General features: G+C 43.2%; 1 protein-coding gene across 3 annotated transcripts in view; it reads right to left on the bottom strand.

Moving 5' to 3' along the window:
- Positions 1-15,982, bottom strand: part of CNIH3 (cornichon family AMPA receptor auxiliary protein 3) — a 106,522-nt gene that overhangs the window by 56,492 nt on the left and 34,048 nt on the right. For 2 of the 3 annotated variants that reach the window (XM_006133411.4, XM_025189812.2), the window contains exon 2: positions 2,953-3,021. In XM_006133411.4, the coding sequence (XP_006133473.1) occupies positions 2,953-3,021 (69 nt within the window). Of the gene's footprint in view, positions 1-1,945; positions 2,536-2,952; positions 3,022-15,982 lie in introns of those variants that run through there. The other variant, XM_075925275.1, reaches the window with a different exon arrangement.

The raw sequence follows: 15,982 nt of genomic DNA, 5'->3' as shown, positions 1-15,982 counted from the left end.
TAAACAGGTGGAACCTCATTGACTTCCGTAGGTTATTCTGCCTTAGTGTAGGACAGAATTTAAGTTGCTGCCTATAGGCAGAAAGATGATAGTTGCATCCCTGACTGACGCCCTCCTGTTAGTGAGTGAGCCAACAAACTTTAGAGCTCTCACCAACAGCATTTGGTCTAATAAAAGATACTACTTCACCCATCTTGTCTGCCTAAAATCCTGGAGCTGACACCACTACAACTACACTGATGCAAATTCTGAGGAAAATGGGGTTGCAGAGAAAGAAAAGGATTTTAAAGGGGAAAAGTGTGCTTCAAAATGAATCACATTTCAGCTTTTTTCTGCATCTCTAAATGCTCTCATGCCACTTCTGCTAGAAAGGGAACTACCTCAATAAAGATCCACCCTGAGAGCATCAGACTAAGATGAATTGCTAAATCAAGAGTGAATAGCAGCTGCTCTTAGGGCATGTGTACACTACAGAGTTATTTTCAAATAACTCATGTTATTTTGAAATAACAAGGTGAGCGTCCACACAGCAAGTGTGTTATTTTGAAATTACTAAGCATTGGAAATTGAGTGGTCCAGCAGCCCGCCCTCCCTCCACACATGCTCCCCCCAACTCCCAGAACCCACTCCTTTCCAATCCCTCCAGTACCCACACCCCTGGCTTTTCCTAGCCCTCCTCCCCACCCGGGGCTGCTGAGGGCCATGCACACAACGTGGTGGGACCTCTTGGGCAGCCAAGGTGTCTCAACACACCTAAGGCAGGGACCACTCCCAGTCCCATCCCTGATCCCCTCCTAGGTTCTTTCACTAGTCCCTCCCCAGTTATATATTCCCCAAATAAAAATTACTGAGTTTATTCTTTCAAACAAAAACTTTGGTTTATTTTACCTGGAAGGGGAGGACAGGAGGGATAGGGAAAGAAAGGTACACGGGGCAATGCAGAGGCCTGGGGAGAGTCCCATGGCTGGCCTTGGCTGAAACTCTCCCTCAGGGCCTCTTGGATGAGCACAGCCCCGTGATGGGCTTGCCGGATGGAAGCGGCATGTGGCTGCTCAAAGCCCTGGCGAGTCACTCAGCCTTTGCCCCCCAACCTGGCAGGAAAGTTTCCCCCTTATTTTCACAGAGGTTGTGGAGCATACAGCAGATCGCTACCACCTGGGAGATATTCCAGTTATTGAGGTCCAGGTGGGTGAGGAGGCTCCGGAACTTCCCCTTAAGTTGGCTGAAAGCACCCTTCACAATGATGCAGCACCTGCAGAGCCTGGTGCTGAAGCATTTTTTCGTGGGGTCCAGGCATCCCATGTAGGGCTTCATTAGCCAGGGGAGCAAGAGATAAGCTGCATCGCCCACAATGCAGATAGACATGTCCAACTCCCCGACCCTGATGGTGTGGTCAGGGAAAAATGTGCTGGCGTGCATCTTTTGGAACAGGCTGGAGTTCCTGAACATGCAAACGTTGTGCTCCTTCCCCGACCAGCCAATGTAAATGTCTGTGAACTGGCCCTGGTGGTCCATGAGGGCCAGCAGCACCGTGGAAAAGTACCCTCTTTCTATTGATAGTCTGAGGAACAGTGGTCAGGGCAAAGATGGGGATGTGGATGCTGTCAATTCCGCGCCCCCCCCCCCCGCCTCTCCCCCTCCGCTCCCCTGCACAGTTGGGGAAGCCCATGGCAGCAAAGCCAGTGATGACGAGCTCCATGTTGCCCACAGTGATGACCCTGAACAGCAGAATGGTGTTGATGGCCTTCACCACCTGTAGAATCATAGAAATCATAGAAACAGAATCACAGGGTTGCCAGAGCCCTCGGGAATTCCTAAAACCCAAACCCCCTTCCTGCAGCAGGAGCAACCCCAACTACCCCATCCCCAATAGAGCTTTGTGAAGCCGGGACTGAAAAACCTTTGGGAATGGAGATTCCACCCCCGTCCCTAGACACGCCATTCCAGTAGTTCACCATCCTCCTAGGACAATAGCAAGAGAGTCACACTTGCAAAGCATGGCCCTGACGGTCCATCCCCCCACACTAAACTGGTTCCCCACAGAGTGGTAGCTCTCTGCTATAGCAAGCTTCCAGAGGGTGATGGCAACACACTTTTGGAGGGGGATGGCACATTGCATTCAGGTGTCCTGTCACCGGAGGGCAGGGCGAGACACTCACAGAGCTCCAGGAAGGTGTCCTTCTGCAAGTGGAAAATCTGGAGCCATTTCTGGTTGTCCCACCACTCCATGACGATGTGGTCCCACCAGTTGGAACTGGTGCCCCGGCATCAGAAGTGGCAGTGCACAATGTACAGAGGAGGCTGGAAGGGACTGTGGGGCACAAGGAGCACCTGGGCTAGAGCGAGGAGGTGCCCCATTCTGAGCTGGTTGTTGTGGTCCTGTAGTGCCATGAGGGCAGCCTGCATAGAATGCAGCAGGAGTTGCAGCATGAAGTCTAACAGCCGGTGAGTGCTTTGCAGCGGGTCTGGCTCCATGGTGAGAGAGTTGTGGCATCCACAAGGGCAACCAGAACACATGGTGAGAGTTTGCTGTCCCTTGAGGAGGTAGGCAATAGAGAAGAGTTGGAGACACAGGTGTACAAGGGAGCCCCTTTAAGCACGAATCTCAGATAGCCTCAGGAAGCAGCTACAGGAAATGACTGCTATCCTGATGCCCTGCCAGGAGTGCTTCTCAGGGGCTCTAAATGTGATTCAGCCTCCAATCAGTGTGGATGCACTATTTCAATATAAATCTGTGCTATTTCGATGGGGATTTGTAATGTGGATGTGCTATTTTGAAATAGCTATTTCAGGAGTTATTATTTCAAATAAGCGCATAGTGTAGACATAGCCTCACAGACTACAACTACATCCATAAGGGATTCCTAACTACATTTGCATATTTTCCATTGACAGATCAGCACATCTTCCATTCAATATCTAATGGTTGGCAAACTTCAGGGCTGTACTCACTGCATGAACTGGATTGCACTGGTCTATTGGGCTCTTGAAGTCTGTCCTTAGCTCATCAAAGGCGATTATCTGCAAAAGAATTTTTTTAAACATTATAATGACAGCAATGAATCCAGGCTTTTTTCTTTATTAGTAGTTATAATATTTAGTTTTACTAACTTTAGTTAAATTCATGCCAAATCTAACTAATGATTTTGGCCTTTTATGTTTTATATATGTAAGCAGGGTCTGAAACCACTGTTTTCAATGCAGCCAGCTGAAGGGGGAGAGCAGCCCTGGGTGTGGTTATGCTCACTCAATTGTTTAGCCCTGCAAGATAATTAACTGTTGATATGTAAATACAACTCATGCTGGAATGGGGAAGGAATCAGGGGTGTGGTTATGTAAATTCAGTTGAGCCAGTGCTATAGGCTTGATGGATGGTCAATTGTTGGAATGGAATGTTGTGTATAGTAACTAATTTTGCTGTAGTAGGGTCACAAACCATGTTAACCCTAAATGTAGGAATTTTAAAATATGATCACCAGTGCTTTCAGGAGAGTCACTGTCATTCCAAAGAGTCTCAGATGGACAAGCCTCCCCCTTCCAGATTCAAGTGGACTGAGTTGGGGGGGAACTTGAGCCAGCCAGCTACATACCCTCCAGGTATGAGCTGTAAAACTGGTTTAACCTATCTCCTTTCCCACCTGTTCTAAGGATAGACCTAAAACAGATTCCATAAGGAGTCTCTTTGTTATTCCAGTAGAAGCTGGAATCTTTTGGCCAGCCTAGGTGGTGGTAGCTAAGAGCTGAAGTCACTAGTTTGGCCTGGAGCCAGACCCATTGTGATCGGCAGGAGTGACCGGTGGGGGGCCAGGAGGGCGGCTGGTGGGAGCGACTGGCAGGCAAACTAGGAAAGCTATTTCGAAATAATAGGCTTGTTTAAAAGACACAGAATAGCTATTTTGGGATACTAGAAGTATCCCAAAATATTGCCACAATGTAGATGTACCCAAAGTTATTTAAGCCACATAAATCTCTGTACAGTGATAAATCATGATATAACAGGACATCGGTATTGAAATTAATTCATTTCTCCAGAGACAAATGCAAATCAATCAGAATCCTAACATTGAGGCTACGTCTACACTGGCCCCTTTTCCGGAAGGGGCATGTAAATTTCACCAGTCGTCGTAGGGAAATCCGCGGGGGATTTAAATATCCCCCGCGGCATTTAAATAAAAATGTCCGCCGCTTTTTTCCGGCTTTTAAAAAAGCCGGAAAAGAGCGTCTACACTGGCCCCGATCCTCCGGAAAAAGTGCCCTTTTCCGGAGGCTCTTATTCCTACTTTGATCAGTACTGGATCAGTGCAAGCTGGGATTGTTTGGCCCCAGCTCATGCTGGGTCCAGCAGCCCCTGTCCGCGGTGGCCCAGGCTGGCAGTGGGCAGAGGCTGCTCGGTAGCTGCCCCATCCACAGCCAGCCCAAGTTGCTGCAAACAGGGGCTGCTGCTGGAGCAGCCTCCCCTCCCCTTCGCTCCCACTGCTGCCTCTAATAGAGGTGACAGCATGGGGGAGGGGTGTGGGCAAGCAGCACCCTGGAGACAGTGCTGGGGGGAACCGGCTTTTAAGCCGACTTCCCCCAGCACCGGCTCCTGTTTCCTCCCCACCCATTGCTGCCTCTCATAGAGAGGCTGCAAGTGGAGGGACAAATGAGGGGCCGAGTACTCAACTCGACTACCCAATAAACTTAGCCTTATCAGGTAGTTGAGTACTCGACTAGTCGCTTACATCCCTAGTGGGAAAGGTACTCATGGGGTCGCAGCTAAACACAAGGTGGAACTAATTGTTTAGCCTAAGATTTTGTAAGAGACCACTTTAGGTGAAATGGGCATGTAACGCTTTTGCAAACTTAGGACACATGAGATGTAATGGCTTATAGGTTATTATAATTATAAACCCAGTTTCTTTATTAAGTCCATGATTTTTAGTGTCTAACAAAGTTATGAGTTTAAATTCCTAGGCTTGTGTTTCAAAGGTGCTGACATGCAGGTTTTCATTCTTCCTGGTAGTGTCATTGCAGACAAAAGGCCATCCACACCAAGACCCTGGACTTCTAGACTTTGGGACTCTGTGACTTGCTTGGTTCTGAACCTTTGTGACTAGGTGGAAAGTGAGCCAGTCTCTCAGCAAAGTAGGGGCTACCCTGAAGCTGTTTTTAAAAAAGTATATATTCCCTGAAAAATTTAGGAAACAAAGTGTTTGTTTTTTTCAAATATTTTCATAGACTTTTCAGTGAATAAAAATGTTTTATTTCAGTTTTCAAAAATAAAAACAATTACCATTTTCAATTTTTGTCTTCCGAGGGATGAGGAGGACATTGTTTGGTTCCTACCTTTCTCCTATATTCCACTTGTCTAGTGGTAAATAAAAGATAGGGGAGAGGAGAAAGAAAGGTGGTAGGCAAACAAAACTATCTATTTTTGAAAACTAAACCAGTTTTTAAAATTCAGAATGAACACTTTTTATATAAAAAATGGAAAATTGTGAACAAAACTCTTTATTCATTAAAATATTCCTATTATTTGAAAAAGCTGTAAGGAAACTAAATAAAGAAAATAATGGAAAAATGTTGACCTAGTCTAGTCTATACTGCATTAAAATTTGAGAATCCTTCCTTTATGGATCAAACTTTTTCTGGCTAAAGTGAGATGTGTGGGTATATGATTTAAGTGACTTAACAGGTCTTTTTCATTTCTAATTTGATTTCATGGTTAACTCCTTAATGTTCAAATTAGTGAAATAATCCCCTAATCCCAATTAAATCAAGATGCCTTTAGACTTTTCCTTATTTTAATACAACACCATTTTCCAAAACTCACGGGCTACGTCTACACTGGCCCCTTTTCCGGAAGGGGCATGTAAATTTCACCAGTCGTCGTAGGGAAATCCGCGGGGGATTTAAATATCCCCCGCGGCATTTAAATAAAAATGTCCGCCGCTTTTTTCCGGCTTTTAAAAAAGCCGGAAAAGAGCGTCTACACTGGCCCCGATCCTCCGGAAAAAGTGCCCTTTTCCGGAGGCTCTTATTCCTACTTCAAAGTAGGAATACAAATTGTATTGACTACACAGGAGCGGCCCGAGACAGGCTATGGCAGCTGGTGCCCCAGGCGGAACGCGCGATCAGCACCCCCACCTGCACAGCCGTCAATGGGCCGTCAGTGAGGTGACATCAGCATCGGGCACCTCGCGCGCTCTGTGATATCATCATTGGGCGCCGTCAAAGGTGGCACCCAGGGCCGCCCCTGTGACTACACAATTAGTCAGCTACCTACCTCTTAACATCCTTATTTCCCACACCTGAAGAACAATATGTAAGCACAAAAACATGTTCCTCTCACCCCCAGATATTGGTCCAGAAACAGATATTACCTCAAACACATGTGTAGCAGGTCTCAGAGGCACAGGGAAGCTGAGCCCCCCCAAAAAAGCCTAGTGAGGCCTGCCCACATTCTGCCCCAGGTTCCCTCCTATTGCTGCCAGGCCTCCTTCCACTCCAGGGCCAGGAAGGCTGGGACCATGTTGCCCATCTTCCTCATGCTCCAGGATTGGAAAGGCTGGGGCTGCACTGCTCAGTGCCCCCAGCATTCCAGGGGCAGGGGTTCTGGCACCACAATGACTAGCTCCCCAGTGCATCAGGACCGAGGTGCTGGGGCCATACTGACCAGCACTTCATGACCAGGGAGGTGCTGGGGCTGTGTTGCCTACCCTTCTGACACTCAGGGGGGCACTAGCCTCAGGCAGGGGTTAGCAGCCACATGGGGCTGGGCTCTGGTGGACATGGAAGGGGCAGGGCCTCAGGCAGAAGTTTACCCACTGCCCATTCTCACCCACCTTGTCTCTCTAAAAGTGTAATACGCAGTGCCATCGATACTTATAGAATTATCTCCTCCACCTCATCTAAGGACCTAAAATAATCTTTTTTTTCAGAAATCACTAGTCACTAAGCTAAATCCCTGGAGAGGTTCTGAAAATGTAGTTTGATCTTCCATGGATGAGCAATTTCTGCACACTGATAAATATGAATTCTGTGCACAGCTTGATGGACAGAGAATAAAAACCGTTGGATATTTGTTCAGTGACTTCTGTGAAATAAGCTAGAGGTGTAGTTACTAGTTGATTGGTGTCCACATCACAAAACAAAAGCTCCTAACCCCCCTCATAGTCGGTAATATTTAAATCCTTTCACTAGGGCTATGTCTAAACTGTAGAGCTTTTCCGGGATACCATAGGTATCCTGGAAAAGCTCTGCCACGTCTAAGGAACACGTCTGCTTTTTCAGAACAGTTACCCAAAAAGTGGACATATTCTTTCAGCATCCCTGTATTCCTCTTGGTGAGAGGAATAAGGGAAGTTCCAAAACAGGAGGTTTTTCCAAAGTTTGGCCCTATGTAGATGGGCCAAATTTCAGAAAAGCCTCTTTCAGAAAAAAAGTGGAAAAAGATATCATTTTCTGATTTTTCTCAGCAGTATAGACATAGCCTACGATGAGAGTGAATAGGCACGAAAACTAAACTATCCTCTCACTCCTAAAAGAGATCTTCAAGGTCTCAATTGAGTAATATTGGTTGGGCACAGCATGGCAGGAAGCCCGTACTGTCATTGCCCATCCTGTACTTGCTCTGTGGATAAAAGAAAAGGTAAGTATTGGTACTACCTATGGAGTGTTTATAGAGGTCCTCATTCTCCACAGTTACTTGACAGGACCACAACTTGTTGCAGGAAGAAGCTTAATAAAGGTAGGAACTTCCTGGTTAGGGGATTCTTTAATTGCTGCTTAAAGCATGGCTCTTTGTGTTTATGACCTCATTCTAAACTATGCAGCTAACAAAATAGAATAAAAGTTCCCTTGATTTATAAATATACTAGCCACACTCTGTGATGACTTTCTCTCCATGTAAGGTCTTTAACACCAACTGTAAGTCAGGACAGAATTTTCCCCAATTTAAATATTCTAATGCTGCATAGTTTACAGATTCTGTGCTGGCATTACCTGTTTCAGAGCAGCAACAATTTGGAAGATATTTATAGATGTGCCTGAATTCCCACCACCACCCACATGCACATTTCTCCAGACAATGACAGCTTTGAATACACAGAAGCATTCGCTGATTTTCATTCTTCATCTATTTCTTTAGACATCAATCTAACTGAAAATGTCACCTGGCAGCAGCAGGAAGGAATCCAGATCTCTTGTGTTTTAGGGAAGCCATTCTAATTTTTGACCACTGAACCCTCACAAGCATATGTTTGACTTGAGGGCAGGCATTTGCCTTTTCGTTATTAAACTGAGCATGACTAATTTCTGAGTAGGACATCTGTTGAGAATGTTCTTTAAGGTGAATTTGTTGCTGGTGAAAGGTGCTGCATTGATAACTCTTGGGCTTGAAGGTTATAATTCAAAGGCACCTTAGAAAAGTCTAAAAATAAAACACTGAGATGACAAATCTATTAATCCACAGACCAGGGACAGTAGATAGCAGCGATGTGTACTTCTGGGTGATCCCAATGTGCCACAGCCCTGACCTAATTAGTGTTAGTGCCAAATTAGCGCTAAATAACGTGGTGAACATCTGTCCATGCTGAACTATTTTGAGAACAACGCAGAACAGGTAATGGTCACCAGCAGCCTCACTGATGTCCAGTTTTTTGTAAGTGCCATGGTAAATAAGAGTTTTAAGGAGTCATCTGGAGGACATAAAGATAGCTTTGTGGACCTTTATGGGGAATGCCTCACTAATGTGAGGGCCAGGATGGGAGAAAACATAAAAGGTACTCATTTGAAAACTTAACAAGTGGTGATGGAGCCAGGTATCACTAGCCAATCAGCGGCAGGTGTTGACATCTCAATAGTGAAAGAGTCAAAGTGAAAAGCTAGGAAGATAATATTTGCAGCAGCACTGGGCACAGAAACGAGTGGGACAAGATTGCATTCATCAAGGCCAGAGAAAAGGATGTTGCAGTAACTGAGATGTGAGATGATGAAAGACTTGAGATGAGGAGGGGACATTTAGCTGCATGTAAGGCTTGAACTCAGCTCTCATCAAACTACAATGTGGGACCCTGAACCAAGGCAGTTGTCCAACCAGTGAGGTCTCCACAACAATCTGCCTCTAGTTTCCATCTTTAGGATACTTTAAGATCTCCACACTCTCTCTCATGGCTAACACACTTCCTATCCACCCCACCCTATCCCCCCATGTGGGGCTCGTTAAATAACAGAACTGTCCATGAGGTCCTCAAAATAAAGTCCATCACCACACCACCAAAGTTCATACTCACCTCTGGATCTTCCCTATTCTGAGAGAGAAGACGGCAAATATATTGCCTTCCTTCAAAGCGCTCTTCCTCACTGGCTAGCAGAAAAAGGAAGCCTATCCAGTCTCCTTCATTACAGACCCTTATTGGGACAGTCTCCTGCGGGTTTTTTTCTCCACCCACTACTAATGCCTTGGAATGCTTCCTCATCTCTGACTTTGGCCATTTCTTGACCCTTTGTTCATACCAGTATTCCTGCACAGGGTTCACTAGTCCCTCTCTAGACTTAAGAGGCCAGTATATTTTGTTGCAAACCTGAACTGACCTAACAATGTAGTTTTAAAATGGTGTAAACTCTACCCTGACATCTGGTGGTGAACTGTGGCAAGTGGTGCAAAGAGACTTCAGGGGCTGACCTCAATTTGCATAGACACATCCACCCGGTCTAGTATTTACTCAGCCTGGCAGAAAGTTTACAATGGCATAACATTGATACTGGCCAAAAAAAGTTCTTGATATAAACTCTCTTCCACTGAATGCTAACAACTTCCATTTAAGTCTCTACTCAGAGATTCATGTGTGTATCTCAGTGTAGTTTCTCCCAAAGATGTTTGATAACTAATTGCAGGTGCAGGCAAGAGATGAGCTGCAGCTGGGATGTAAACTGAAAAAAATGTTTTGCCCAGCAACACGAGTTTAGGTTTCACTGTCTCTTTTTCAACTGCCTCATAACATTGCTAATATCTTTAGCAATATTGCTAAATGTTTGGTATCTAGTGAGCCTGAACTCAGAAGCTGACTGGTAAATATAGGAAGAACTAGTTTTTAGCTCTTGTTTCAAATGATATTTAAGGCCCTCCATGTTGGTTGGTTAATTTTTCCTGGAAATTTATTAGTGTTTATTACAACAAAAACAGGTGAAAACTGGTGGAAAATACTAATAATTTTTCTTGATAAATATAAAGGTTTCTTTTGGTGGACAGAAGGACAGGAAAAAAATATTTAGTAGATTAGTGCTTTGATTAAATGGAATTCAATATGGTTTGCTGCAAAACTCAACAGAACTCAAAACACCTCTGGCTACGTCTAGACTGGCATGATTTTCCGCAAAAACTTGCCAGTCTAGACGCAGCCCTCTGAGTTTAAAAAAACAATACATCCCTAATCCCCAAATAAACTTTTCATTTTAATAAACAATTCACAACTATTAGTTTATAAATATTTACATTTAATAATTGGGCCACAACATTTGCAGTGTACATACTCAACTTCATCCTTTTTTCTTGTTTTTGTATTTTTTAACTTTTGAATACTTCCTTGTGGTCTGAAGTGTATTCTGATACAGATTTTTGTTTTCTTCCCATTTTAGTGTTTCAGCTCTTTAAAAACTGTTACCCACTAACAGCTTGAAATGTATGTGATAAGCATGCAATTCATCAGTATGTTCTTATGTGCATGTTCTTCAGAGCTTGTGTGCATGCCTGTTTCTTTACTGTGTGTATCTTCTAGATTTACTTCTACAGGCAACTTTGCATATACACACAGATCAATGCATTATCATGCCATGTATTGTATTTTCTTAATAAAACAAGTTATTTTTAAATTTAAAAAAAAAATTTCCAGAAAAAACACTTTAAACTGAAAACAAAAGGGGATTAATTATATTGTAACCAATTCATGACCTTCTAGAATCTTTGTTCTCAATGTGCTGCATACTGCAACCACTAAGAGCTTCTAGGTAATAGAACTCAGATCCTTCTACTCCAAAACACAGATCCACACCCCCTCACAAAGAGCAGCTGTACCACAAGCTGCTTAGAAATTCCTTAGAAATTTTAAATTGCAGTTTAGAGAAAACAAGATCATAACAATTATATAACAAAAGTCACTTCCTGAAGCACAGCCAGACAGGCTTGAAGATACTGGCTGACTCACTGTTCCAGATACCCAGAGCTGGACAGAGGCTATCTCGTCAGCATCAATTCTCAAATCATCAAGTTTCTCCAGGCCACGGGCCAAAGTTAGCTGCTACTGTTTAGGAGACATTTAAAAGAAAAAAAAATACACTAAAAACCGAGAGTATTATTGGAGAGGGTCACAAAATATGCAGAAGGAGGCCCAAGCAACAAAGTTTAACTCTAGATCTGAACTTTTGCCCATTTCTGAAAATAATTAGACCAGTAAAACTCTGCAAGTATCACTCCCTAAAGAGGAAATTGTTCCTCTATCTTCTCTGAACATTAGGCAGGCATCCAGGATTGTAGTCACTTCCTTTCCTAGCGCTTATTATGGGAATCTAGTTTTCAGTCTGGGGCTGATAAGATTTCAGGATTGTTTTGCTACAAACTGCAGTGCAATTCCATTTTCAGCTTCACGAATCTAATTCTATGACACAACGGAACAGCAGAAAACTGTTTACAAAGGTTACACTCCTAAATACAGCAAACTTAGAATCAAGCTTTCAATTGTACTGGAAGTCTGGTATTAAATTATGTTGATTTACCTACCTATACTACTGCACTTTATAAATTAGAAGCACTTTACAGACATTAGTTAATCCTCATAGCAGCTCTCTGAGATAACCACTTTATGGGGAATGGGGAGGGGACTCAGAGAAATTCAGTGACTTGCCCACACTACACAAGAAATCCATACCAGAGCCACTATTAGAACACAGGTGCGCCTGACTTCTAGCCTGCTGCTCAAGTCCCTGGGTTATGTTGCATTCCAAGATAACAGAACAACAATTGAGGGCAGTTTTTACCCAGATTTCTATCTTCCTGGGCATCAGAGTTGTACACACTGTCGTAAAGTGATGGTCTTTAATCTATGCAATGTGTGCCAAATTCTGCATGCAGTTGCACCTCAGTGGGGAACCCGAAGTGCTTTACAGTATGGATCAGTAATGTTCCCTATCTTTCGGGTGGGACACAGCAGCTGTCTAGCAGCAAATAGACACAGTGTGTAAACAGTTTACAGCAGGAAGTGAAGAATAGCCTATCCAATTGAAACCACAGGGAGTGAAGGATTTAGGTTGGCAGATTGTAAAATTACCAGATTTTCAATTTGACCAAAACACAAAATCAAAACCCCATACATCCCATGAGATTTCTTAATGACCTCAAGTGGTCTAACCTTTAGTTTTATGACTCGCACAAAAAGATAACAGTATCCAGCAGCAGCAGCAACCCCTAGCAACCACTGGCAATAATCCCTTAACTAATGCTAGCAGTAAGTGCATTTTCTCTGTGAGCCAGGCACTAGACATCAACATTCCCACACACAAAGCCAGTGCGTTAACATCACTGCATGAGAGTGAGGATTAATAACAGGCCCACGCAGTACTAGAACTAAATCTCCACTTCAAACTTTATTTCATAAAAGAATTAACTCTTGGTGTTTCAAGGTAGGTTCCATTGGCTTTCTCTTCTGAAAGCTACGGTCACGCAGCTTGGATTGGCTCATGAGTAAGGCTAAGATTTAGCCACTGGTATTTTTAGTAAAAGTCACAGACAGGTCACGAACAATAAAAAAAAAAATCATGGCCCCAACTTGTCTGTGACTTTTACTATAAATACTTCTGACTAAATCTTAGCTGCTCCTAGGGTGCTGCTGTCAGGAGTTTTTAGGGCACTGCTGCTTGGGAGGTCCTGGGTGCCCATGGCTGGTCTCTGCTCTTGTAGTGGGGGCTGATTGCCTCCGGCCACCCCCAGTCCCTTAGGCCACTTTACTCACCCCCACTGGTCAGGCAGCCCTAGGATCACCTACATAGGCCATTGCAGAAGTCACAACATCTGTGAGTTCCACAACTTCTGTGACAGATTCTCAGCCTTAATTATGACCCTGGGTACTTACTACAACCAACTAACAAGTGTAAACTCCTCAGGCATTGTAACAACCTTAAAAGGGAGAAGCAGAGAGTCCCCTTGGGTACTTCAGTGTATCTTGCCACTTCGGTAAGCCTGCCTCTCACAGATGGTCACTTATACCAAAAATCACAATATTCAGATTACTCCTGGTCTCAAAGACCCCGTCATTTACCCCAGGTCAACTATATTCATTTCACAAACTAAAGACAACTAGACCCCTGCAAATTTGCTAATATCTGCTCTATATCTGCAGATCATTTTTATTGATTACAATCTTGTATCCACACCAGGCTCTAAAGATAACACTTTTAATTAATCTGTACTTTGTTAAACGATTGGCTAACTAGGAAAGAGAAATGAGAGCTAGTGACAAGTTTGAAGCAGGAAAACATACACACACATATGAGATACAATCTTAAGCTCTGAAAGAGAAGAGTAGCTGCAATAATATGCAAGCTCTGTGGCTATGTCTAGACTGCAGGCTTCTTTCGAAAGAGGCTCTTTCGAAAGCATCTTTCGAAAGAAGGCGTTCTTCCTCGTGAAATGAGGTTTACCGCCATCGAAAGAAAAGCCGCGTTCTTTCGAAATAATTTCGAAAGAACGCGGCTTGAGTCTGGACACAGGGGAAGTTTTTTCGGGAAAAGGCTACTTTTCCCGAAAAAAACCCTGAATCTGGACACGGCCTGTGTGTCCTTCAGATCTAACCCAAGCTAAACAGCTGGAGATTCATAACTTATGCTTAGAAATCTTTGGCCTTCAGAGTTCAAGCAGCATAGGGATAACAGTTTCTCCTTAACAGGATTTTTTTTTACCCTTCCTGCAACATTCAAGCTTTGATGGAACAAGGGCTTTTGCATTTATCCTCTTCCAATGTGTGCAGAAAGCAATCAGCAAAGTCTTTTGACCACAGTAGCTTGTCTGATATCTGTAAACCTTCCTTTGCTGGGCAGGAGAAAACTCCTCTTACGGTAAATTAGCATTTCATATTTGACAATGCTTCTCCCAACTGTAGGCAATGTACATTCTTAGCAAATATGTTTATAGTTACAAAGCAAACATTTAAACCCTACATGAGTTACAACATGAGATACAGATACAATTAGTAGGATTAACACATGCATCATCCTATCAACATTCCATAATGCCAAAACATTAAGCACATTCTTATAACTCCAACAACCTATTTTAACAATGCTAACACACAAGTGAACCAGAATGGTTTCCAGCTAAGCCTTTGTCAATGTCTGCTGAGGCTTGGGGCCTTGGCATGAGCTGGAACCATGTCAGCCAGCATCACTGCCTACCAATGAAAACAAAAGCAAATCAGCCTCCTTTTAAAAAAAACAAAACCAATCAAACCTTAAATTCCTCACCTCTCTATCAAATTCTGCTGCACTAATCTCATGCATCGACTTTGTCATGTCATTATTAATCTTACCCCACCAAGATTTAGGGACAACAGAGAAGACCTTCATGATAGAACCAAAGACACTAGTGCTGTGGCACATAGTAATAAATGTAACTTAGGTAAAAAGAGGAGAAAAATCAGATAAATATTTCATAAGCTTTTAAGGCCAGAAAGGATCACAGTGATCCTCTCATCTGATCTCCAGAGTAACAAAGGTCATAGGACTTACCAAAATAATTCATTCTTGAACTAGAGCATATCTGTTAGAAAAACATCCATACTGGGGTTAAAAGTTATCAGCAATGGAGAATCCATCATGACCCTGGGTAAATTATTCCAATTGTAAATTACCCTTGCTGTTAAAAAAAAAACCTTTATTTTCAGTCTTAATTTGACTAGCATCAACTTCTAGCCATTGGATCTTCTCCTACTTTTGTCTGCTATTGCAAGGCAATTATCAAATATTTGTTTCCCATGTAGGTGCAGGGGTCCAATCACTCCTTAATCTTATCTTTGTTAAAACTAAACAGAATGAACTCCTTGAGTGTCCCACCAATAAGGCATGTTTTCCACTTCTCTAATCATTCTCAGAAGCCTTTCCAATTTATTTCTCTGAATGCCATCCTTTCTGAGCTGTAGGGACCAGAAGTGGATGCAAAATTCCAGCAGTGGTCAGATCTATGCCAAATAAGAGATAATATATCCTCCCTACTCCTTCTCAAGATTTCCCTGTTAATTCATCCAAGGATCACATTAGTCCTTTTGGCCACATGGTCTCATTGAGAACTCAAATCCAGCAGATTATCCATGACGACGCCTAACCCTCTCAGCGTTATCGCTTCCTAGGATAAAATATTTATCCTGAATGTATGGCCTATATACTTTGATTTCTCTTGAATATCACTTCAAGAGAGGCGTGGGAGGGAGACATAGGGCTGATGATGACTTACTAAGTTACTGGCTCCAAAGGGAGTTTGTTCAGTTCTACATTTGCTACTGAGTCCTGAAAAACAACAAGAGTCCCTGGCAAGAAAATGAAGCAGGAATTTCATCTTCAGGCTCTTCAGAAGGCAGGGAAATGAGCTGCTATGAACCAAGCTGGAGCCTGAGAGATAAGTAAAGCTGCTCATAAGCTACCAACTTCATTGATTCTCGGAGGCTCCCATTTGATTAGAGGCTGTTTGAGCTGTGAGATTTGACATAGCTTTAATCTCTTCTCTCACATCAAAGTCATGCTGCCAGAATTTACAAATGGCAGGTATGAAGCTTAATTCTCTGAATAGCTGTCGTGTCTTCATAAATGCTTCTGGAGTGACTATTAACTTCCCACATTTAATTTATCTCACAGAGATGGCATAAAAGCTGTACATTCATGGACAATCATACAGAAATATCTGCATGGCATTTGGTATCTGTGATTTCTTTTCTCTTGTTAAACAGAAACCTGACATCTTATT

The sequence above is a fragment of the Pelodiscus sinensis genome, chromosome 3 (assembly GCF_049634645.1).
Source record: "Pelodiscus sinensis isolate JC-2024 chromosome 3, ASM4963464v1, whole genome shotgun sequence".
In the NCBI taxonomy this organism is placed as follows: domain Eukaryota; kingdom Metazoa; phylum Chordata; order Testudines; family Trionychidae; genus Pelodiscus; species Pelodiscus sinensis.
This window is presented reverse-complemented; position numbering and strand designations above follow the sequence as displayed.